Source organism: Vanellus vanellus, assembly GCF_965231255.1.
Source record: "Vanellus vanellus genome assembly, chromosome: 14".
Lineage (NCBI taxonomy): Eukaryota > Metazoa > Chordata > Aves > Charadriiformes > Charadriidae > Vanellus > Vanellus vanellus.
Window position 1 is genome coordinate 10,619,522 of NC_138919.1, and position 23,842 is coordinate 10,643,363.

At 47.1% G+C, this 23,842-nt stretch overlaps 1 protein-coding gene across 1 annotated transcript; it reads right to left on the reverse strand.

Annotated features, from left to right (window-relative positions):
• Positions 1–4,233: 4,233 nt before the first annotated feature.
• On the reverse strand, positions 4,234–18,740 carry GPR139 (G protein-coupled receptor 139; the record flags this gene model as incomplete). The annotated part of the gene is given in 5 exon segments (XM_082490516.1): positions 4,234–5,168; positions 18,482–18,608; positions 18,610–18,667; positions 18,669–18,712; positions 18,714–18,740. Coding segments are annotated over 5 exon segments (1,191 nt in total).
• Between the last annotated feature and the right edge of the window lie 5,102 nt (positions 18,741–23,842).

Here is a 23,842-nt window from a genome sequence, read left to right on the forward strand (position 1 = left end):
TTTGGTCCCCTTCTGTCTTGGCAAAATGAGAGGACTCGCAATGACAGAAGGGGACAGGCCTGTAAAACACGTGGACCCTGTGCATCCACGGAGAGAGTGGATTGCAAGGATTTCCTTTTAAATGCCCCCATTTTGTTCTCAAATTTGAATCAAACTGCCATTTGTCCCATTTTCCCTGGCTCCTGTGACTGAGTAGAGCCTATTTGCAGGGAAGCTCATGCCATTAATTCTGTCATTGATTGACGGTGGGAATCAGGGTTGTGTGTTTTGCTCTCCTGGGCCCGACGGTCTGGGTAAGTCACCACTGGCAATGACCGGGGGCATCAGCCTGATTTCCTGGGATCACACCCGCTGTGGACAGGTGTAAATGGTCTCAGGTCCAACTTTCCACTGGTATTTGGGACGGGGATTCATTGACCTTAACAGCTAAACTTAACTTACAACAGCTTAGACTTTGGTTCAAAATGAAGAATCGGGCCTGTAATAATTTATAAATCTTATATTTAAGATTATTTTTTTTTTTCAACAAATGAATGAACACCCATAATCCAAGGCCATGTTTTACTGAGTCATGGTTGCCAATGAGTGGCCTTATTTGTAGTGTGTCATAAGTACCTATAAATCAAAAGTATATCATAAGAATCTATAAATCAAACAATAGCTCCAAACACAGCAGTAAGTTATGCACCATCTCATAATTTATTATAGTACAAACAAGTCTGTCAAACACAATATATTGTCTACTTATGAAAATATCAATATTCACGATTTAAATAGGTGATAGGTCCCATAATTTTATATACCAGCAACTCATCTAAAAAGTATTTTGTTCCTAGCTGTCAAGGACATATACCTATAAGGAACTGTAAAACTGTCCATTCACAGCTTATTGTTTCTAATTGTAGATATTTGAAATATAAATTAAATAGAGTACAAAAGACCATCTCCACAACAAAGATGGTTTTGTCTCCAGGATACTTTTCCCCTAAATAATGACACTATATGTGCTTGGTTAAGTTTTTACTACTGGAAAATGAGGAGGTACGAATAATACAGCAAAACATTGGCTAGTTAGCAACAGTCATTGCAAGATACTTCACACAACCAAAAATAAGGCAAGTATTATCAACAGCAGCTCCCATATGGCAGACTAAAAAGTCAAGGCTTTATTATCCAAACTGGACTCTAAAAAGGCTTCAAACGTCTGTTAACAAGATACGGCTTGATCCAAAGCCCTCCTAAGTTGATGCGGATTGGAAAAACCAACCGCAAGCCCCACAAGCAACCTTCCCTTTGACTTCTAGGGGCTTTGGAAGTAAGCTCTTAAAGCCCTAAATTATCAGAAATGAAATGACCCATTCACTGTACATGAAAATTGCACCTTGTCGTTTCTAAAATGATATGGAAAAGGGTTGTGAGTTCTTTTCAAATGAAGATACAACAACTTAATGGGTTATTTTTAGTGGGAAATAAAATATTCACACAAAGATTTTTGTTTTTAAATATGGTAACTTACAAAAATACATCATCAGGACAGGAAAAATCAGATGACACTGCTAGTTTGCAGGATAAACATTATGTTACAAAAACTAATAAATCACACCATGTGAATGGCAGCATATGCCATGCACTTAATTGATTTATTTTTTTTAATAAATAAAAGCCCTAAACATTCACTATTTTCTGTAAGGTTGCTATTATATTAAGTAGAATAGTGAATTTCTTGTATAAATATTTTTTTTAATAGATACATTCTCAAAAAACGAACCACTTATCTATAGAGATATTGCACTTCAGACTCATTCACATGTAACTCAGACAAGCATTCCTCGTAACAAATTTAGAATAAAAATAAGTTATAAATACAGTGTTTTCCCAAAATGAAACATACAGTACCTTTTTCATAAGGTAACTTTGGTTACGATCAACTGACAAAGACCAGAGAGAGGTTTCTAAGAGGAGGGTGGAAGGCATGGCCACAAAACTGAATTTCTGTAAAACACTGGTAAAGGGAGCAATAATTTTAACCTTGCTGTGACACGTGCAGCAAGGCTGAGCATCCCTCTTATGCTTTATTATTGCAAGTTAAGTGTGAAGTTTTGTTGAGATCACAGGGACAAACAGCCTACCGGATAGGGGGCCTCCTTGTTCCCCTTTGAATCCGGGGAGATTTAGGTGGGTAGCATCCCTCCGGTGGGTGGGGGCGGGGAAGGTCAGCTTTTGTGCTCAGCTCCCCCTTTCCCCAGACGTGCCCCTCTCCTTGCTGTAACCAGCGTGGTCCCTGGGGTGCTCCCTAACCTCTCAGAGGACTGATGGGCAGCTCTCCCAACAGCTCCGCTCTGCTGGTGAGAGAGCGTGCTCCCCGAGGCGCTGGGCATCCTGTTTCTGTGCTCCTGACTGACCTGAGTAGCCTCAATCTCTCCTGAGAAAGCCCTTCCACGCGTGGGCCAGCCTTTGCCAGGGGTCCTGGTCTTCATGGCTTGTGCCTTCTGCTGCCGTCCCCTCCTGGGGAAGGTGCGCTCAGGTCCGGCGTGGGATTTGCTCTTGCAGGACGCCAGTACGCGTCAGTGTGCAAATGCAACCTTTGTGGCAGAAGGGAACCAGGCAGTTGCCCTCAGCAGGACTTTGGCAGTCTTGGGGTCTGTTAGGGAAAATGCACCGAGGCTGAGCCACCCGTAGGTTTGAGAGATGCTTTCAGCCCTCAGATCCCACCAAAGTGGGATTGGCTGGATCCCTTCTCAGGGGACCTCACTATGTTAGGTCACCACGAGCTCCCCACTGGCAAAGGAGATGGGCACAGGCACAAACGCAGCGCTGGCACCGGGCTACTTCTTATCTGGAGTTACTGAGAAGCTGCTGGGATCACATTGTGCTTGTGTTCACCACGCAAGGAAGTCTGCTCTCGCGATCAGTAAGGCTGCATTAAGTGCCCAATATAGGAGTAAAAAGGTTGTGGTACGTGGCTCTGAGAGACCACATGCCAAGATCTGAAAAGGAGAGAAATTAAAAGAAATGCATTTTCAGCCTTCCTGTAAATCTCTTCTCTCTTCATTTTCTACACTCAGCATTGCTGGGATGCTGGTTTTTGAGTGCGAAGGAAGAGAAGTTAAGCTACTTTAAATAAGGTAAATATTTAAAAGCCTTAGTCCAAGCTGATCTATGCTTTTACTGCTGTTGGGTATTTAATGGATTTCTTTCACAAATAGTGGTTTTTGTTTTTTGTTTTTTTTTTTTTTTTAACAATTAAATGGCAAATCTGCAATAGGATGGCATAATCTGTCAGGAAGAAATCTTAGGTTGAGGTTTTCATATGTTAATCCCTAAATACCTGAACACAGGGGATAACTGAGAATCTCTATTGATTAAGAAGGAACCTGAAGGCTGTGATCACTCCAAATCCCGCAGGAGCAGCTTTGGTAGGAGCTCTGCGTCAGGCGGGACTTGGCCTCACATTTGAAAGTCTTTAGACACCATAACTGGAATAGCTGGGAAAAGATGCTGCTTTTGTTCTTGGCTTTAGAAACCTCCCTCCCTTCAGCTCCCCTGTCTTGGTCGCATTCTTAAATAACAACTTAAAACACATCAACATTGGCAGCTTGCAGGATTGCTTTCCATGCCAAGGCTGCAACAGGTACTGCATCGGTCCTCGAGCCTTGTTCAAATGAGCCAAAAGGGGCTTGTCACAGTTCGTGTGTCACAGTTCGTGTCTCACAGGCTGCCTCCTGCAACGAGGTCTTGACAGCACGACTCTGGTGGTATTTCATGTCAGAAACAACACATCATTTTTGGCAAGTGCACACACCAGAAATGGCACCTTCCACAGTACGAGAAAGCATCCGTTTGCTCTGTCGATAGCGAACTGCAGGGTCAAGTAAGGTTTTGTTGTTGCGTTTTAAAAGGTTGTAATTAAACACTGCTGTGGCTTGCCCTCTCCAATGACTTTGGACTGCACTGGTGCTGGGGTGCAAAACGTTTGAGTGCGGCTGAACACTAAGACTTGAACTCTGAAGCATATTGAAAATGCTATGTAAGAGACGGAGGCATTTGCCTTCTCACTCTTGCTCCTAAAATCAAGTGCTCCCGTTCCCTCCTAACAGTCCGATCTGCCCTCGGTCTCCCAGGGAAATGAAATCAAATGACCACTCTTCAAACCTGCCATTTTGGCAAATTACATCCTGAAGATGTAACCACTTGAAAAGAACTTGCACCCAGAAACTCCAACTATTGCCCTTTTCATGGTGATATTTTTATAGGCTTTCCATTCTTATCATACTGGTAAACAAGCATTTTGATGCAGTGAGAGTTGGCCGGGGAAATCCAAGGGCTGCTTGTTATGGAAAAGTTATGGTTTGTATAGAATTGCACAGGTTGCTTCTGACACTTAAAGAAGGCTTTCAGCGTGGCAGCTGCCATTGTGCGAAATCTTTTGCTAATAAAACAGTAGAGGAAGAAATTAATTGCAGTGTTCAGCAGTGCTAGCATATTGGCGATGTCCGACACAATATGTACCACCCAGCTGTTGTTTATAGGCGATACGTAAAGGTGATACAAAATCATGATTATTCTTGGTGCCCAAAGTATGGCAAAAATAGAAGTTATAGTAAACAAAATGGCTGTTGTTTTCCCTGTGGAGTACCCTCGCAGTCGGAAATTGCTCTTTCGCCGCAGCTTGTACACGATGATGGAATTCAGGATGAAGAAGATGGAGCAGGGCACTAAGTAAACGGTAAAGCAGTGGATCCAGATGAGGACGTGATGCATTGATGTGCTTATGTAGTCTTCGATCCAAATGTTGGGCCACCAGTAGTAGGGGATGCTGGTCAAAAAGCAGGTGATATAAACACTTATAATGACTTTTCGAGTACGAGCAGGGTAGGAAACTGTGTGATACTTCAGCGGATGGCACACAGCTATATACCTATCGATCGTTAGTGGAACCGTAATCCAAATGGAGGTGTGGATGGAAGAAAATTCCAAGACCTCAATTATTTTGTCCAATACCTGAGGCATCTGTTTGTTTAAGATGAAGTCTTCCATGAGGAAGTCAACAAAGACGATGAAGAAGAGAACCAGGATGTCAGCAGCAGCTAGAGCTAGAAGATAGTTATAGGAGGACTTCTGTCTGCGAGCCACGAGCTGGGAAAGGATGATGACTGTCAAGATGTTTGCTGTGGAGACAGAAACACAGAGTTAGGCTATTAAGATGTAACACTTGCTTTTCTAAGCACTTGCATGGAGCAGTAGCTCTGTACAAACACTTGACAACACGATCACCTTTACTAAAGTTCAAGAAACCAAAAGGAAAAGAACTACAGTTGGGTCCCTCAGAAAAGCTGTTGCAATGAGAGGAGCATGTGGCCCTGCTCCCACATGTGGGATGCACTGACACTTGGTGTCCTGGCAGACCAGGATGAGGGACAGAGAAAGTAGGGACTTTTGCCCCAGACACAGGGTTAGGTGGTGTCCAGCAGCCCTTCAGTAGCTCCTCGGAGTGGATGTAGAGGTAGAGTTATGGCGGCAGCTCTGTCGCTGCTGCAGGCACGGCTGCAGCATCCTGAGCAGCGGGTGCGGGGACCCCTGCCTGTGCGCAAGGAGGCAGGAGCAGCAGGGGAAAAAAATTAATCTCACATACACTCTTATTTCCATCCTTGCTTTTTCACTTTTTTTCCACAAGTGACAAATGAGAAGGGTGGGAAGCTGTGAGAGAGACGCTTTGTTCCTCATCGTAGCTCATGGTGCCCACCTGTTTTAGTTCTGAACTCCGCCTAAAAAGAGCTGAAATCAAAGCCACCTGGATTAGGTAACTTTCTCTTGACTAAGTGGGATCCCAATTGAGAGGACTTCCAGGGAAATATGTGTCCTCAGCTCCACCTGAGAGCTGGAGGTGCTTCACAGCACTTGAAGTTTTCAGCTCTGCTCAGGATGAGTCTCCTGCAATCCAGTCCTGTCTGACCCGCTCTCCTACAGATGGGCTCTGGGGAAGCACCTCCCTTCCCAACACTGAAATGATCTGCTCGCTTACCCACAGCTGCTCTTTAGAAGTCCTTCTCCAACTACAAAGCATTTTTCCTCTGGAGTGATACAGTTGAACCTTTAAGGAAATCCTGCCGGTCACATCAGACATGAGAGATGTTCTGAGTCAGCCCTACTGTAAACACCTCCTTTTTTCTGAAAAAGCACCCGCTTGCAACTCTGGCCACAACACAGACCCGTCACCTAAACCACACCTAGATGTATTGCATGACACTTACATAATATTGTGGTGAAGTGCTCGAGTGTCTCGTCTCTGCTGTTTCACTGCTGGTTTGCTCCAGTCTTCAAAAGCTGTGATTGAACTTAAAGATACACTTTAGTGACTGCTTGAACCAGCGCTATAAGGGATGCCGTGGATACAAACAGCCCTTGAGAGCTTTCCTGGAGCGCTAAGGTGTAGCCAAACTTTAACTACTTGCTCATGTTTGGTAGAGCTTACTGTGTAGTCTTGAAAAAGTGGGGGGAATAATCCTATTATTCTTACTGGCTGTATGGCTGGAATAAGACAGGCAAGATGGTTCCCATCAGAAGTTTGTATCGCTTGGCTAGAGTACCTGAGGCAGTGCTTAAAACCCAGAGATCTGGTTTACTGTACAAGAGACTGCCAAATGTTTATATTTGACATTTTCGTAAGTGTTCTATAAATCACCCCTTCTGTGCATTCAGTGCTTCAAACGTTTCTGCCAGCTTTGATGGATTTCCCAAATCAACAATAATTGTAAGGATTCCTTTAAATCGGAGAGAAAGGAAGTTGCTGACATTAAAGTAACTATGACCTAGGACATACATCCTACAACTAAAAATGCTTTTTTTTTTTTTTTTTGAACAGTTTTACTTGGCACTGGAGAAAATTTCCTCCTTCATAAATGCCTTCCAAGCCTGCTGTCTGGGAGCAGACTTCTGCCACTGGGGAAATGAACTGCAGCAGAGTGAATGATCTTGAGTAATAGCCCTCATAAGTGTCACCTATTTTTGTATTAATATATTAATTTTGTATCTTGGAACAAAACTAAACCAAACATGACAATCAACTGCCTCCTTCCCTAAATAAAACAAAAAGAACATGATCTGTCCAACAGTATTGTCTCAAATCACCTTCAGAGGAATTTTCCCAAGTCTGCCCTCCATTAACATGAATGCAACTGCACTGATTTCAGCTCAGAGCAGATGTGGAGAGATGGGGGGGTGACATAGTCAGAACTGCTGTGTCATTTTTCACTTACTTGCTTACGAAATGCTTCCGTTGTGCCTGCTGATGAGCCCTGGAGGTACAGTGAGTGATGTACTGTCAAGGAAATCCTTAAGCTGCTGTGTTTTATCATGACTCTGCAGCTACTGTTGGTTTTGGCCAGCCAGGCTGAGTGGCTCGGCTTCACAGATACTGGATGTGACCCACGGGGTTCATCTTTTCTTTAAATCCTCTGGCTTTGAGTCACTCCAGCAGCTGGAGACAGTGTGCAGCAAGGGGGGTGCTTGAGGATGTTGGTTCCTGCTGGTAACTCTGGCCTGGCTGTCAGAGGAGGTCCTGCAGGGATGCTGAAGCCATGCCCTGTCCAGGCACGGCAGCTCTGCTCCCCCCCTGCTTCTACCCATTGTGGGGGTCCTGCTGTTTGGTTCCAACCCCACTCCCATTTTCCTACAGGAGCAGATTTATGACCTCTGTACACTCTCTTCCCGCCTTTCTCAGGGTTCCCAGCAACGGCAGTAATAGCATGTACTGAAATGCAAGTTATTCGTCTAACGCCAGCGAGCTTTGCTTGGTGAGCCGGATTAGAAAATTGATCTGGCAAAGTACATGCAAGCTCTATCCATTTTTTCTGTAAAGGTTACAGTATCTTGTATTGGAAATGCTTTCCCTGGGATTACATTCAGGCTTTTTCTGACTGGATGATATGAAATATAGTACCATAATTTACATTGTGAAAACATATACTGTGGTGCAGCAGAAAGTTGCCAGTATGACAGTGTCTCAGCACAGGGTCTGGGAGTATTTTTCCTGCTGCAATACTGTATAGGGAAAGCGATGAGCTATGGATAAGTCTCAGCCTTTCACCCATTTCCTAGCTAGTGTTAAGTTGGTTCTTGGTGTGTCCTCAAACACTATCTAAAGCTCAGTAAAATGGGAAATGGGTGAGAACACCGCTCTGCGTGACCAACTGCGTCCTTGTGCCAGCATCTCAGCGACTCCTGGGTGCCTACTCAGTAACACACAAGCTCTCCTGTGGGCAAAAATTACCTACTGCAGGTGAAAGGTGATGGAAGAGCATTTGCAACCACGTTTTAACCTGGTTTACCCTACTTCTTGCACTGATATTGTAGTCAGTGATGAGGACTATGGTAGAGATCATGATGGAGATATAAAAAAATCTGTCTCTACTGTAACGTACGCGGAGCTACAGCTGCTGAATTAGGTCAGTCCTGGATTGTGTAGTGCCCGTTTTTTGCAGTGTTTTTTTTCTAGATACTAAGTAGTTAAGATCATCTGAATTTGAAAGAAATTGATCGCTGTGCTGGGAGTTGATTAGGGGATGACAGATGGGAATTTATGCCAGCATCACTTGCTGCAGTGCAGTATTCTGAATTTATAAATATCTGGTTGAGACCCAGGGCTTGATTAGGGACTAGCTGGCAGAAGCCTTGAGATGCCACTAGCAGATGCTGAGAAGCAACTGTAAGAAACAGCAGTCTCAGTTCTTTCCCTTCAGTCACGAGGATGCCTTTGAGGCACAGCATCTTGAAAGTCTCTGACATCCAAACACCATCAGTCCGTGCTGCTCAAAACATGGCAACTTTCTAACTCTGCCAGGCTTCATCATGGGACACTTATATCTCTCCTTTGACATCTCTTCTGACTTTATAAGCTTCTGAGTACAAACTGTGGCACTGAAATTCATGCCATCGGAGGGCCTACATATCTGAGAGGGATTATCCTTTAGGAGTAACCTTGGTTTTCATGTGGATTTGGGTTTGCTTCCTGTACCAAAGCCATGCTGCCTTGCCTGCAGAGCCCGGGCAGTCTTCTGTGCGGCCTCAAAGTGACCTAAAGGCACAGTTCTTGTTTCATGGATTACAGTCATCACTTAGTGTCTAACCTCGGCCTTTGTGGGGGATTCGCACAGCTCCTTCCACTGACTATTATCACTGCGTGTGAGCTTAAGCAGGAGCAATTGTATCTGTCTAAAGAAGAAATAGGCATGTTTCTGGGCTTTGGTATGTTTTATTGAGAGCATTTTGCACGTACACAGCAGCCCGTGCAGTGAAACAGCCTTTACAACACAAGTGGTAGTGCCGCTGCGTTGGGAATAGGGCCCACTGTGTGGGTCAGTAGTTCAGCATCATAAACTACCTAAATGAAGCAGCCATGAGTGTCGCTTACTGAGCGTGATAAACATTAGGTCCCTGCATATAATGGACACCTTTTACCGAATACAGTTGTTGCTAGGATCCCTACAAATTATTGTGCAATGTATGAAACTACTCTGCAGGCCTCACGTTAGTCACCTGACTGGCACAGAGAGAGATGGTTTACTAACGGAAAACTTAAAATTGCTTCAGAAAATATGCTAGTAACGCTTCCTTCTTAGATTTAGAAATTCTGAGACTGTAAAACTATATGGTGAATAAAAGCGATGTTTTGGCTTGATGGGAATAGATGACTTCCTCTAAGCTAGGAGGCAATATTAGAATGTAAACAGGTACCGCCAGATCTGACCATGATGTTTGCCAATAGTTACCAGATTGGAGATGAGGATGGCATTCAGCGCTTACTTCGTGTGGGAGCTCTCTGGAGGAGATGATGGCAATGATTGATTTCTGATGGAGGTCACGTAACAGGAATTATTTAAAAAAAATAAGCTGTGGGAATGTATACATGTGTTTATTACTGATGTTGGCTATAGCTGGTTATGTGGTCTTTTAAAATGACCCCTGGATGCTGTTTGCCCCTTAAAAAAGATATAACAGCTTCATGTTTTCCTCTTACAGACGCTATGGGTCAAACTCAACACCACAGCAGATGGGGACAACCTCTGTGAATGGTGCCTGCTCATGGCTAACATAATTTGTTCTTCTCTTTTATTATTGCATCCTGAGATCCTTCCTTAAACCGTTGTGAAGCATAAAGAAATCCTTTATAGAATATAATTGGTGTAATACAAGTTTTTCCTTCCCTGAGAGTCCCTGTGAGGATTAATTTTAAAAAGTGATTTATTTGTTGTTCAATTGTCTGAGTGCTGCCAAAGGGCAGAAACCCGCTCACCCTCGGGTGGGGGGGAAGAGCCGTCATCCCCCTTTGCTGGTGTCTCCATCATCTACAAGCCAAAAAATGAGCAAAAGCCACAGCTGCACGGATACAGGACTGCTACTGGAGGAGGTCTCACACCTTATAGGAAGGCTCTCGTGTGGTTTGTGCTTGGAAATCCCGTGTGCAGGGAGAGACCACACCAGCTGTGAGGGCGAAAGTGAACCTGGAGGTAGAGGATGATCAAGCTCCTGCCCAAGACAACCCAAACTCCCCTCCGTATGTGGGAGACCAGGTTAGTGGCTGTCAGAGACAACACGGCATGGCCTCGCACTTACAAGTCTCAAACAAATTAAAGAATTAGTGTCAGAGGCCAAATTCTGATAATGAATCTGGTCTCCAGGGCTGTTTTTCTCACAGACAGTGTTTATTAGCTGAGGCAGCTCCTGGGAAGGATGCAGTGAATGGGGTACCTCTGCTCCTCAGCTGGCACTAGCCGTCAGTGGGTCATGGAGGCCAGAGAAGGACTTAAATCCAGCCAAAAGCACTTCCTTGCTGTTGGAGGGCACAGGCACGGTAATGGTGTGGAGATGCCAATGGCCACTATTCACTCTGAGCCTTGCGAACCGCTCGGGCTTAAGTACAGTAACTTGTTTGGCAGATGGGTGCAAATACATTGCATTGCTTTTGGCTCTCCTAGACCCTTGCAGTAGGCTTTTCTCACTAGTCTTTATAAAATAGGGCTGTTTCTGCCGTATGAGAACGGCCCAGAAGGAATGCGAGGCTAAGATGCGGGGAGGCCCAGTACATGCTTACTGGTGATGCACGTGTGTAAATGCGCCAGGGATCTGGTTCACCCTCCTCATCCGCCTTTCCTGAGCTGGGCCTACTGTGCAGAAAGTCTCTAATGACTCTTGGACATTCCTCCCCACAAAGCCTTTCTCAGAGGCACCCACACAAGCATAAAAACGTATAAAACTCGCATCTCAAAATCTAGCCTTGTATCTTGCTACCAGAGCAGCACAGCTTTCTAATGGAAATCGGTGCTGGGAGGAGAAAAAGCAATCTGCAGAACAGTGCAGAAATTGTAAGAGGAATTTGGTTATTCATGCAACGTATCTGGACAGATGAAGATTTTCAAGGCAATTTGGGTGTCTCATTTGGCGGGTGTCTGTGCCTTCTAAATGTGGGCTGTCAGCAAAGTTTAAGAGGTCTCAAGCTGAGTAACTTGAGCTTGAGGATGACAAAACCATTCTACCCTTTTGATACTGAAAGCCAAAGCACTGAGGCAGGTGCCAAAGGTATTTGATGGGATGACTAGGATGGAGGGAGGATGTGATTTCATAAGGGCACTGGCATGAGTTCTTTACTGAACATGAATAATTAAGAGGATTTTACCTTTGATTGTGGTTTTGCTAAAAAAAAAAACAAACCCAAAGTCTTTATGTCTTCCTAAAGCATTAGCTAATGCAATAGGAGCTCATGCTTGCAAACCCCATGGCCAAGCTTTCTCAGACAGTATGCCAATTTTACACAATATGCAGGAAATTACAGACTATGCAAAACCATCACAGTTTGGCTTTATTTCCCCTACGGAGAATATACTGCATCCACGCTAGCAATATCACTCTTTGGTGTGCTACTCTGGACATTGAAGAAAACACACATGGAATGAGCAAAAGTTTGCGAAATATCCTAGTCTGATGTAACTGACAGGTAATTTGTCTTGAAACCAAAAGCAACCTCTAGTGCACCTATCTGCGCAGTCAATGCACCATATGATTGAAAAGATGGAGAAGTTAAATGACTGTATGTTCCAGGGACTTTCTGTTTCAGGTGGTAGAACAGTTTCAGTGACAAAGATGGGTTCAGTGTTCCAATAGGCAGGCTTCTCTCCTCTTCCATGGATAAAAGGACAAAACTCCTTTTGGTCATCTGCTAATTCTGGTCCTACTTGGTTGCCTCTACTTCATTCCCTCTGCACAACCATGCTGGTGTCCTCAGGGGCAACCCAACACCATCTTTTCCCATCAGGTCTCCCCAAGTATGGTACCAACAGCGCTCCAGACACTTGGATTTAGGATCTTTACGTACGTATGTATCTTTATTCTGCAGAATGAAAAGCAAATTGCGTGCAAGGTCTCCTGTGCTCAAGGGATTAATTTTGGCTTTGTTTCCTTTCCTGGTGTCTCAAGATTAATGGGAAGAGAGATTAAAGGCTCAAAAAGACCACCTGAAGCAGAAGGTGAAAGCTTTTGTGGCCAGGGATTGCTTTGCACTCGGCGTGTGAATGCAGAGTGCGCACCACGTCAGGACATCTCGGTGTTGTTTGTTTGCCTACAGCAAATTGTTTTGACGTATGCGGATGAAGGCCTTCTCCCGCTGGCTCGCTTCTGCTGATTCACACCCATTTTACGGAGGGGAGCAGAAGAAGGAGGAGGAGGAGGAGAGAACTAAGTAAGGGGGTGGATGAAGAACAGCAGGATATTAGACTGCCTAGTGCTTCTGAACGGCTTGACTTCTTAACAACTGGGGGCTCTGCATTACCCACCTACCGTGAAAACTGGCTGTGCTCTCTCTTTTGTGCCCTTGTCATTTCAAGGAAAAATATCCTTTGGAGTTTTTCCTTCCCAATCCATTTTAGCAGCCTGCCATGCAAGGTTGTGCACTTCATAGTCTACTGAACCTCCCAAATATTGCACCTCATTATCATTACAGCCCTGACAGTGTTGTTTCCTACTGATGTGGCAGAAGAAAACCAAGTTAGCAGTTGTGCTCTGCAGTGGCGTTCAGAGATGCGCAAACAAGTCCTCTTCTGCATTAGCATGGATTCAGGCACATGCTGCCTTCCAGGCTGCAAGGCTTTAGTGGCCACAGCCTCCAGACATACTGACCAAACTAAATCACTCCCATCTGCACACCTTGCTGTCACCGGTTCCGTGCAGGGACACTGTAACGAATCTATTCTTTTTCATCATGATTTTTCTTTCCTTAAAGAAAAAGCATTCATTTTACAATAGAAAGTGACTAATTTTAAGCATGTTAGCAGCAGTTTTGTTCCCCTCTGTCCAGTAGCGCTACCGTAATGTGCTGCAGTGCCCTTTGGTTGCTCTGATAGCTGAGCTAAAGTTCTGCCAATTTATTTATCCTCTTTTAAGCAGGATGCAATGTACTGTCTTTGCGTCCAATTCAGATTGTAAGTCAGAGAAAGTATGGTCTTTGAATAAAAGGGGGGTTGAATCAGGCCTCAGGAGGGTTCAGTTCTTATTCATTGTGTGAACTCTATCTAATGAGCGACAGCTGAAGAGTGCTGTTTTTTCAAGGTCATAACTCTGCATGTAACAATTCTCCCGCTCATATTTTCAGGTCTTCCTTTAGCACTTCTATTGTTCAGGTGTGCTGTTATGAGAAAGGCTATTTATTCAGGTGTTGGAAATGCTCTCTTTAATCAGAACCCTGTACTGTGATTGCCGAAGAATATACTAGGCAGTAGATGGCAAGAATCCAAAACGGGTCAGACACACTTCTGTACTGCTGTGTGCTGTACGTACACCTACCTTCCACCTGCTTTGGTATTTACCGGGTATTACATGCCATGTGAGTCATCAACAAACATTGCTACCTGTCCCCCTTCCTCTACTCGAGGTACTAACCAGGGCATGGCTGTAAGCAGAGATGGTGATGCTCTTCAGGTCTCGTTCCCCCTGCACTGCTGGGGAACGGTGGGAGCACAGCTGGGCTGTTGTATGGTGGTGGTCTCTTAGACCAGGGATGCTCAGCCCGCAGCCCACCGGCACTACCTGCCTTGCCAGGATGATGACCCTAGCTTGCCTGCCTCCCGAAGAGCCTCCTTATTCCAAGCTGCATACGGGGAGAAGGCTCCAGAAGGACCAGTTCTCCATCGTCTCAGTTTGCCTGTGACTGTACTGCAGTTTGTACGGGCGCAGTGCAAACGTTATGCACCGGCGTGTCAATCCAACACCCTAGGAAGCATCTGGCTTGCTGTGCGAGGACAGCCGATCTGTCAGGAGAAGGCCCATAACATGTAGCGCGCTCTTGAGAGTGCGTTAGAAAGGCTGGGCACCCCTGCTGGGCTTACATGTTCCTCTAGGTCAGGACTACAGCTTCTCTGCCTCTGCATGGAGCCTGCCAAGTGTACTCTGTGCATGGCTGGGCTTTGAGTGACCTGGACTGTCCCCATCTCCACCACACCTTGTTCAGCAGCAGGTCTGACACAAAAGTGACCTGTTCACACCCTCTAGCTGGGAGCACCCAAGTGTGTCCAGGCTGCTTTCCCAAGATTGCAATGTCCCGAATCTATGCTTGCATCAGTGTGCTGGGTTTTACGCAGAAGCCTAAAGCGTGAATAAAACAAACATTTGTAGACCAGGCTCTCAAAAGTTTGAGTGGCACTTCCCTGGGGCACCAGTTGTGAGTCTGTTACCTCCTGAGGATGCTGTATGGGTGCTGGGTACGTGCCAGTACTGTCACTGGGATGCAATGACCCCTGAAGCTGAGATGCAGCAAGGCAACTCAGTTGCTGCTGTGCCTTCTGTTGAAGCAGGAATCAAGGTCAAAGCCAGATATCTGCAGCAAGCCTTGCCGCTTCTCTGCCTGACCCTCCAGGTCACGTTTGGTGGCACAGCCATAGCAGGAGTTCTTTGGTGTAGCTGCTTTGTGCAGCTCTCACTGGCAAAGGGACGGACTGAGAATTGGTACCTGTTGCTCTTTGCTTCCTCACCTTACCAGCCCCCTCCTGGACTGAATCAGAGCAATTTCCTCCCTCCCCCACATCCAACAACACCTCTTCTCTGACATTTTCTCTCACTAAATCAAGAAATGCTTCCATTAAGCCTTCCTGCAGCCCCTCTCTCGCCTCCCCATGAGCTGGAGATGCTTCAGAGGTCCTCTCCGACTGACAGACAAGGGGAGCGCAGGGATGGCAGAGCAGGGGCTGCAGGACAGCTCTGTAAATTATACTCCCCTCCTCTAAACGGGAGCATGACCCTGTTTCCAGTGCTGCTGCCTCGCTCTGCTCCCCTCCCTTGCACCAGCAGTTTCTCCCTGTCCCACGCAGGCTGCTCCTGGGGCACCCACTCCTGCCAGTGGGACTGCACACCTCTGGGACACCTTCGCACATCTGCCCGCAAAACGAGTTTCGGAAAAGAGTCTCTGTCTTGCCAGCCCCTGCTTAGAGGCAAAGGAAGAAACCTCCCGTCCCAGCTGATGGGAAGGCACAATCGCCTCTGGCAGAGCTGTCACCACCTCGGCACGTGGTACTGCCGCGGCAGGGTCGGCGTGCGACGGTGCCTCTGTGGCTGCCCCTCTTTGCAGGGCACAGCCTGGCACGTGCCCCTGTGTGCTACTGCCGGAGCAGGGTGAAGGCACTTCGCTTTGCTCTCTCTCCTCTCTGCCTTTTTCAGACTTTCTGGTGCCTGGTTGAACAGGGAGGGAGAGCGAGCCACTGCCGAGAACAGGATCTGCCGAGATGCCTGGGTTACACAAGGGAGGGGAAAGGATGCTTCCTCCGCATGCACAATCAGGCCTGCCATCGCTTGGCCTCAAAGTGGAGTTGTTGAGTTAGTGAGATTTCCTTCAGACACTACAGCAGGAAAGGCAGAAACAGTTAACGGGTTTCTCCTCTCATCAGTCTTTCTCCAAGATTTGTGGCAAGGAGTTAACCCTTTCCAATTCAGCAAAACACTGCACTAGCGCCGTATTTGATGACAGATCCTAGACAGTGTTTCTCTTAAATTCTTGGCACCGTGCAAAGCTAATTGCTCAGCTCCCACAGGCTTCAGGGTTCTTCTTCTAACAGGTAATAAGTGTGCTACCTTTACAATTCTCTAATGTTAGAAAACCAAAGAGCAGCTTCAAATTAAAACATAGAAAGCCCTTTTCAGCACTGCTCTCACCCTGTACCACATCCTCAATGAAGCTTGGCCACGTGGGTCTTCCCCTAAACATCCAGCTTGTTCTCTTATCTGTGCAGTCTCAGGGTGAGAATCATAAATTTCTCATGCACTGGGCATACTGTGCATTTGCTCAGCATACTGTACGTGCGCAGTGTTTACAGGTGTTAGTGCCAATGTTATCCTCAGAATTACATGCACTGAACAGGCTGACACATTCATACCCGATGACCACCAAACGCTTTGGCTGGTTCTGTTAGGCGCTATCACCGATGCCACTGCTCTAATCAACCGATGGCCGATTTCTTGAGAAATGCGCGTCACTTGCTAATTTGGATCGTGCATCGATTTTAACCATGTTCTTAGAATGACAGTGTTAGGTCTGTAATTACAATGTAGTATCCTTAGGGAGCTGGTGCAAGTATGTGCAGAGGACTCATTAAGTGATTTTTCCTGTCTATGCGTGCAAGACTCTTCCCCGTTTCAAAGACATAGAAAGGCAAGCTTAGCCACAGACTGCTTCCTAACCACTTCTTCACCTGAAAATATTAAGAGGGTCTGGGTCAGTTCCTAGGGGACAGGTGTTGAAATCAGAGCTTGTCATTACTGTGGAGATCTAAGCAGCCCCTAAGGAATCAACGAAGAGGAAACTACCTCCTCATCCCTGCTGGCTGGGTCTCTTCAGGTCAGGGCTGAGACTCATCAATGCTGCGGAGCCGAGACGCTTGCCTGTGCCCTGCATCCTCAGTGGGTAAATACAGGACTTAACTTTCCAGTTGCCTGACTATTAGCCAATCTTCAAATTTTAATTATAAGCCAGGGAGGAAAAAAAAACCACCCAGCAAACCAACAACACAAAGAACATCAATTCATATGCAGAGTGTAATTGCATGTGTGCTGTTCAGAGGCAGGCTTCTCTTCATGTCTGATTAAAAAATTTTCTATGAATTCATTGCTTGAAGAAGGAATTAAGGTGAACAAAACATCTAGAAATTGTAGACTATTAATTATCATTGCTGCTTGCCATTTTACATGGCACTTTAGACGCGTAGCTGTACATAGACACAACCAAACTCTCTTGTATTGCACCCTTAAAATACCGATTCACCTTGGTGCATCAGCTTGCTCTAACTTTTCCCTGACTCATTCTGCCTGTCCTTGGGATCGCTGTAAGTTACTCTGAGGCTGGAGATGTTAAGCCAGGGAGCATGCCGTGATGTTTGCCTACCCAGGCTGTGCTGGATTGGCAGCTCTGCCTGCCGAAGCCCAGTCTGTAACGGCAGAAGTGGTGCTGCACAAGCAGCTCCTTGCGGTCCTGCGTGCCAAGGTGTCTCACTGACAGCCTCAGACAGCTCCTTTGGGAGGAAAATGCTGCTCAGTCCTCCGTCTTGGCTGAGACAGTAATACCGATGTGATGCTCAAGTGCCATCTGTGCGTTTTGAGCTGTGGATACCTGCGTGCTGGAAACGGTGCCTCAACAGGGGTTCACGCCCAAGCCTGAAACATCCTTTCCTTCCCCATTTGGGGTCTCTCTTGCTTTTCTCATCCTCAGCATCTCTATATTCTTTGTCCCCTTTTTAAGTAGGGAAATTGCGCTGAGGGTTAACACAGGCTGGAGGCTGGTGCCTGTGAACTAGGACTTTCTCCCGAGCCCTGCACCTGCACTCAGGGATCCCAGTGTCAGCATTGCCTTTGCAGGGCACTGACCCCAAGACCGGACTTTCTAGATACTGTCCTGCTCCATCAGGACAGACTCCTGAGAAAGACAACTTCTGTCAGCGTGCTCCTTCCCCAGCCAAGTTCTTTACTGGTGGCACGTTGCTCCCAAAGCCAATTTACCCCAGAAAAAACTGGGGGCAGCTACACTTCTCATTACTGCCGGCCCGGCACGCCATGCCATTGACAGGGGCCAGACCCGGCTGTCCTCGGTACCGCTTCGTTTTTAAACGGCCAAATTGACAACGGCAGAAACTTCACGGCGGGCTGAGACTTTGGATGTCAAAGTCGGAGAGCGCCCGAGCCCGGGTGGGAAAGCGCCCGCGGCGGCGGGCAGGGACAAACCCCGGCGACGCAGCGACCGCGGGGACGGCGGCGCGTCCGGCGGGGAAGGTACCGTCCGAGAAACGGCCGCCTTCGCCCCCGCCGAGTGCGCGAACGGACGCGCTGCCGGTGCCGTTGGCAGCCGGCGGACGCCGCAGGGCGCTCCGCTCCGCAGCGCTGCGGGAACCCCGCCGGGGCAGCCCGGGCACGGCGCCCCGTCCCCCGCCGGCTGCCCGGGAGGCGGCGCGGCACTCACCCGGCAGCCCGAGGCAGAGCAGCAGGCTGTAGTAGACGACGGGTGCGTATCCCAAGCCGCAGCCATAGCGGTGGTGCGCCAGGAGGGAGCCGTTGTGGAGGTGGAGGTGGTTGTGCTCCATGGACCCCGCTCTCCCCGCGGCCGCGCTGCCGGCGCTGGTTCCGCCGCACGGGCCGCCCCGGCCGCGCCGCCCCTCGCACGTTCAGCGGCGGCGGCGAAGGCGGCGCGGCCCCCGCGGCGGGCGGCGGCGGCGGCACATGGCGCGGCCCCCGGCGGTGCGGGGCGCTGCGGGGCCGGGCGGGGCGGGACCAGCCCGGCTGCCGCCGGCGGGGCGGGGCGGGGCAGCCTCCCCCTCTCAGGCCGCCCCGGCTGCCGGTACCCGCCGCCCCCGGCGTGATGGCGGCTGCCCTTGGAGCTCTTGGGCGGCGGAGGAGGGGGAGCCCGGCGGGGAAGGGTCTGAGGAGACCCTGCGGAGGGGCGGCCCCTCGGCGCCCCTCAGGACCCTCTTCCCTGCCCGCGGCACGGGGGTGCCCGGCTCGTACCCCCCCGCCGTGGAGCAGGGGGGAGGGGGTGAGCTCCACGGGTGACTCTCCACGGGAGAAGCGCCGCCTTCCCAGCGGGCTTCTCCCGCAGCCAGGGGTGGGAAGAGGGAGTTTTTGTCCAAGTTGGCACCGGAGTCGGTAGGATCCCCCGGGCAGAGCTTACGAGCGCCGCGCCTGCGCCTCGGTCCCGCGTTACCCCTCGAAACGGGCTGGGGAGAAAGAGCCAGTCCAAGCGTGAGGGTTTGTGCCTGCAGAGCTGAAGCAGGACCCCGTGGTTCATCGGGCTGTGCTCGCTCTCCTCCCCGCAGCGCTGCGGGGCGAGCGGCCGCGGAGAGACGGGCCGTGCTCCCCGTCCAGCGCCGACAGGCAGCGCCTGTAATCCCCGTGAGGGAAAGCAGGAGGGAAATCGGGTTTTCAACGACCTCCACCCGATCCTTAACGTTTGTGTGTTTCAGTACATAGTCTCAGGTGTAACTAATAAATGATTCAGAGTTGGGCTTGTGGCGTTAAGGGGATGGAGCCCTGTGCTTTGTGCTGCTGGACAGATGACAGGCATCCATATGTTCAGGAGGGTCACGGTTTAGTGATAAAATAGATGTTTGATTGCAGTGCACTTCCACTGAGCAGGAAACGGGACTTCGTTTCACCCAAAGTGTGTAGGGTTGAGCCCACAGCCCGGCACTGCGCGTGGGAAGAATCCCCTGGGATTCTGTGGCTGCCGGAGCAGGCCAAGGAGGGATGTACATGTGTAATACATGTGGGGTTGGCCAGTGAGACCTGTCTGTTGGGATACGCACGAGAATATAGCGGGTGGGTTATAAAATTAAATAAAAATGTGGTCCTCCCTCTCCAGAAACACCTGACCATTTAGCGTGGATAGTAACACAGCGTAAAATGTGTTACAGGTGGGAAGGCACCGTTAGGGCAATTGCTGTAACAGACCATCAGGTTATAGGCAAGGACATCCATTGGGTTTTCGTGATATTGTTCGAAAAATAGTTTTGCTTCTGCCTGGAAACACAAGAAGGAGCAAGCAAGGCTCTGGCTCTGCAAGGATTTGAGTGGGGTTACTTTGCTGGGAGACTCAGTAGGATTATTCACATGCTTAAATGTTTAATAGAAGAGGTCTTTTTGAACTGTACCGAAACTGCTGTCAGGCTTCCCAGGTTAAACATGCTGGAAAAAAACATACGTTTTTCCTGTGCTTTTTTAACAGATGTCTTTGTGAACGTAGCTTTAAAGATGGCTAGAGTCTTCTAGTACGGCCTTTAGGTGGATGTGTTCCTTTTAAAAAGAAATCTTTTGAAACCATTCATTCAAATAACCAACAGAATTGCATAAAGCAGTGAGGTGTGTGCAATTATACAGTACAAAGCTCTGTGAATTCAACCCTGCCTGTTTTTTTTTTTTTTCCCCAGATATTTAACCTACAGGATTTTCTTCTTGTTATTTTAAAAAATGTGATTTCTTCTTGTGTTTTTGCAACAGAGCTGATGTCTCATATTGCCTCCCAAAAGAGAAGTGGTAATTCCTGGAACCTTTTCTTGGGCAGAGTAAATGTATCAGCCGCACCGAAAGCATGACTCGCTGTTTCAAAGCTAAGTGAAGTTTATCAGCAAAGCAACGCACAAAAGAAGGAGGCGGCAGTGGGGCAGTGGCTTGGCAAGCGGTGGTTAGAAAGCCTCACATCCAGTTTGCAGCACCGGGGGTCTCTCAACTTCCCGATTAACAACAGTGAAATCCCGCGGAAGCTGGAGGCTAAGGAAGCGCCTCTGCCATCCATTTTCTGTTGTGCTGCTGCCACTGTTCTGTCTGGCCTAGTTTTAAACATCCTAAGCAATAGGACTTCCCTGGAGAGGTTTCTATAATAGTAGCATTCGTTTTCTCGGAGTTGGAGTTGTCTCTAGGGCGCAGTTCAGGTAGCTGCTCGTGTGCCGAGAAGAGCTTTTGGTCGTAAGAGACAGAATCTTTCCCCATCTTCCCACCTGGAGCTCTCACTGGAGCCTCACAGCTGCGAGAGGCTCTGCTGCGTCTGATGTGTTCCTGTTGAACGAGGGGAAAAACTGGAAAGTTTGGTCACGTTCACTCACGCTTCCTCTGGCCTGCCCTGCAAATGGAGAGGCCAGAGAAAATGAATCTGCTCCTGGTGAGCTTGTTTAAAGCTCGTAGAGGAACTTTTCTGCCTCACTGTGTGTGACTGTGTGCAGAAACAGATGCATTACGCGGTGAGCCAAGAGCTTCTCTTGCAGAATGGGCCGGGTTTCCAGGTGCGATTTGCTTTTGCTTCACTGAAGTGAAATTAATGAAATACTGGGTAATATAGCAACATTAAAGCCTCAAAGTAAATCTGAAGATTGCTCTGGTGTTCAGTGTATAAAAGATATTTTGAGGGGGGGTTGTCCTTCAAACAAGATTTTGGCCTAAATGAAATTAATTTGGTTATTCCATGCTCTGAATTGTGCAGTAATGGAACTTTAGACATAAAGAAATTTCAATAAAGCCAATTCAAAACTAGCTACAATGCTTGCTTCTACTTAAAGCTGTTTATTTTTAAACTTCTCGCTATTTTCTAGCTGCTTTCTTAAAGGGATGACATTTACGTTTATCATCAGGTCCACCGTGAGAAGAGCACTGGTCTCCTTCTGAATTAACAGTGAAGGCAGAATGCCCCGGGAGCTTTGAGGAGGATGGTTTCTGAATCTCATCTCATAAACAGCCACATGCTCAGGCGGTGAATGACATTTATTCTTTTCTGAAGAGCAGTTTATTCTTTGTATGACATGCTACATGAGCAGTGGGTGTACTTTGCTTTTAAAATTCCAGAGCCACTTGAACTTGGTTAGCTTTCTGTTTTTCAGAGGAACCCAGCCTTCCTACAAACTGTTAGGCAATGGTCTTGGGGGAAAGAAGATAGAGTGACATGTTAGTCGCATACTGTCTCCTCAGGCCTTGGAGCCTTTCTCCTTTTCAGGAGAAAAAGAGTCATTGATTGAAGGAGTCTGGAAAAACTAGATGTGTTGTTGCAAGACACCGGCATGAGTAACGTGCCTGGAGATCATGAAGGAACTGGAAGACTAATGCATGGCATGTGTGTGAGGGATTAGGAGAGGCAGTGTGAAAGGTGGAGTCGTCTCTCAAAAGATTTGAGATATGATTTGGCCAAAAAAAGGGGGTTAATAGTTGCAAGAGGCAAGGGGCATTGGTGAGAGAACTGTTTTGTGGCCCCATCAAGGTTGTCTTACCTGCGTAGCAGAGCTGGAGGTATTCATCTCAGAGCTGCTGCAGAGAAAATGATACCTATAAGAATGACAAGTCTTAGATTATACTTATTAGATGCTTGTATGTAATTTTGCTGCAATGAAACCCTTCTCTTCAAAGCAATATTTTTATCTTTCCTTACTGTTAGCCTGCAGAATAATTGAGTCGAATTCTACTCCTTCTGAGTTAAAGGACTGTCTTTGTCAATAGTGTTCTGCAGGTCTCCCCAGGCTTGCAAGGGGAGGGAAAACTTTCTGCATTCTCATAAAAGCTGTTAGGAAAAAAATGTGATTATGAAAGTTCTTTACTGGGGCCTCCTCGGTACTTCTGAATAGGCAGGCTCCAGTTTTACAGCAGAAGAGTGAGGATTTATTCGTTTTTAAGGTGAGAAGTTTCTCTTGTGCTGGTGGTGATCGCTGGGGAAGGCTGCGGGGCCAGAATGCCGATGTGTCATGGCTCCTCCAGCTTGTGCTGCAGGTTCATCGCCTGTGCCCTCAGGCTCCACATCCCCGTGGATTTCTCTTCGTCTCTTCATCTCTTCTTCTTTTGGCCTCATATCTCCTTGGAGACCTCATCAGGGTTACGATAGGTCTCAACTGGTGGCTGTAATAGAACTTTGCCTATTTGAACCATCTGAAAACACGTGTAAAGCTTTTAAACACCTTTTTTTTTCCCCTCCTAAAATTAAATGTTTATTCCCTGACCTCCCTTTTAGTTTTCAACTGACGGATCTCATTGCAATTCATTTGAGCGCTATTGTGAGTGTACTTTCCAAGGGAACAGAAAACAGATGTGATAAATGCCTGAACATGAGATTTAACCTAGCATCTGTTGTTTTATAGAAGCGTTACAAAACAAAGGAGGGTAACTGTGTTTTGTTTGCGTTTAACTGGTAGGTGATACACCTGATTTTCCGTGGTACTCTTTTCAGGTTACGTTGAAAACATGTGGCAGAAATGTGCATTGAGATAAACTCGTTTGACCTGCCCAGTTTGCAGTGGTTATGACAATTTTTTTTTACTATTTTTGCAGGAGTCAGTGTATAGGTGGGGTTTCAGATAAAATTAATCCACTACTCACCATAGAAATAAACCCTTGCTGCAAGATAAGGAAGTGAAGAGAATCCATCAGAGCTTGTATGATGTACGTGTATGATGCTTAACTGTAGAGCTAATGGGCTAATTCATATGTTTAGCATAAGCATATGCTTAAGTGCTTTGCTGCATTCAGGCATAAATAAATTAAAATGTAACTAGTCGACAAATACTTCTAAAGACGAAGGCTAATTTATCCTCTTCCCAAGGTGAAAAGAAAGCACGCGAGATTCACGTCACAGAGATGTTCTGTGTTTCCTCTACTGGGATTTTAAAAAGTTGAATAATAAAGTACTTAAATATTTGTGTTTTCATTTGGGCTGGAAATTCCACGTGGTTGAACTGTAGAAAAGGTAGGGTGTGCACAGACCTCGCAGTGGAATGCTGACAAACGGAGGTGAAACTTTCTTACCCCATTACTGAGCAGAAATCAAGTCCACCCTATGAATGCCAAGAAAAAGGGTGAA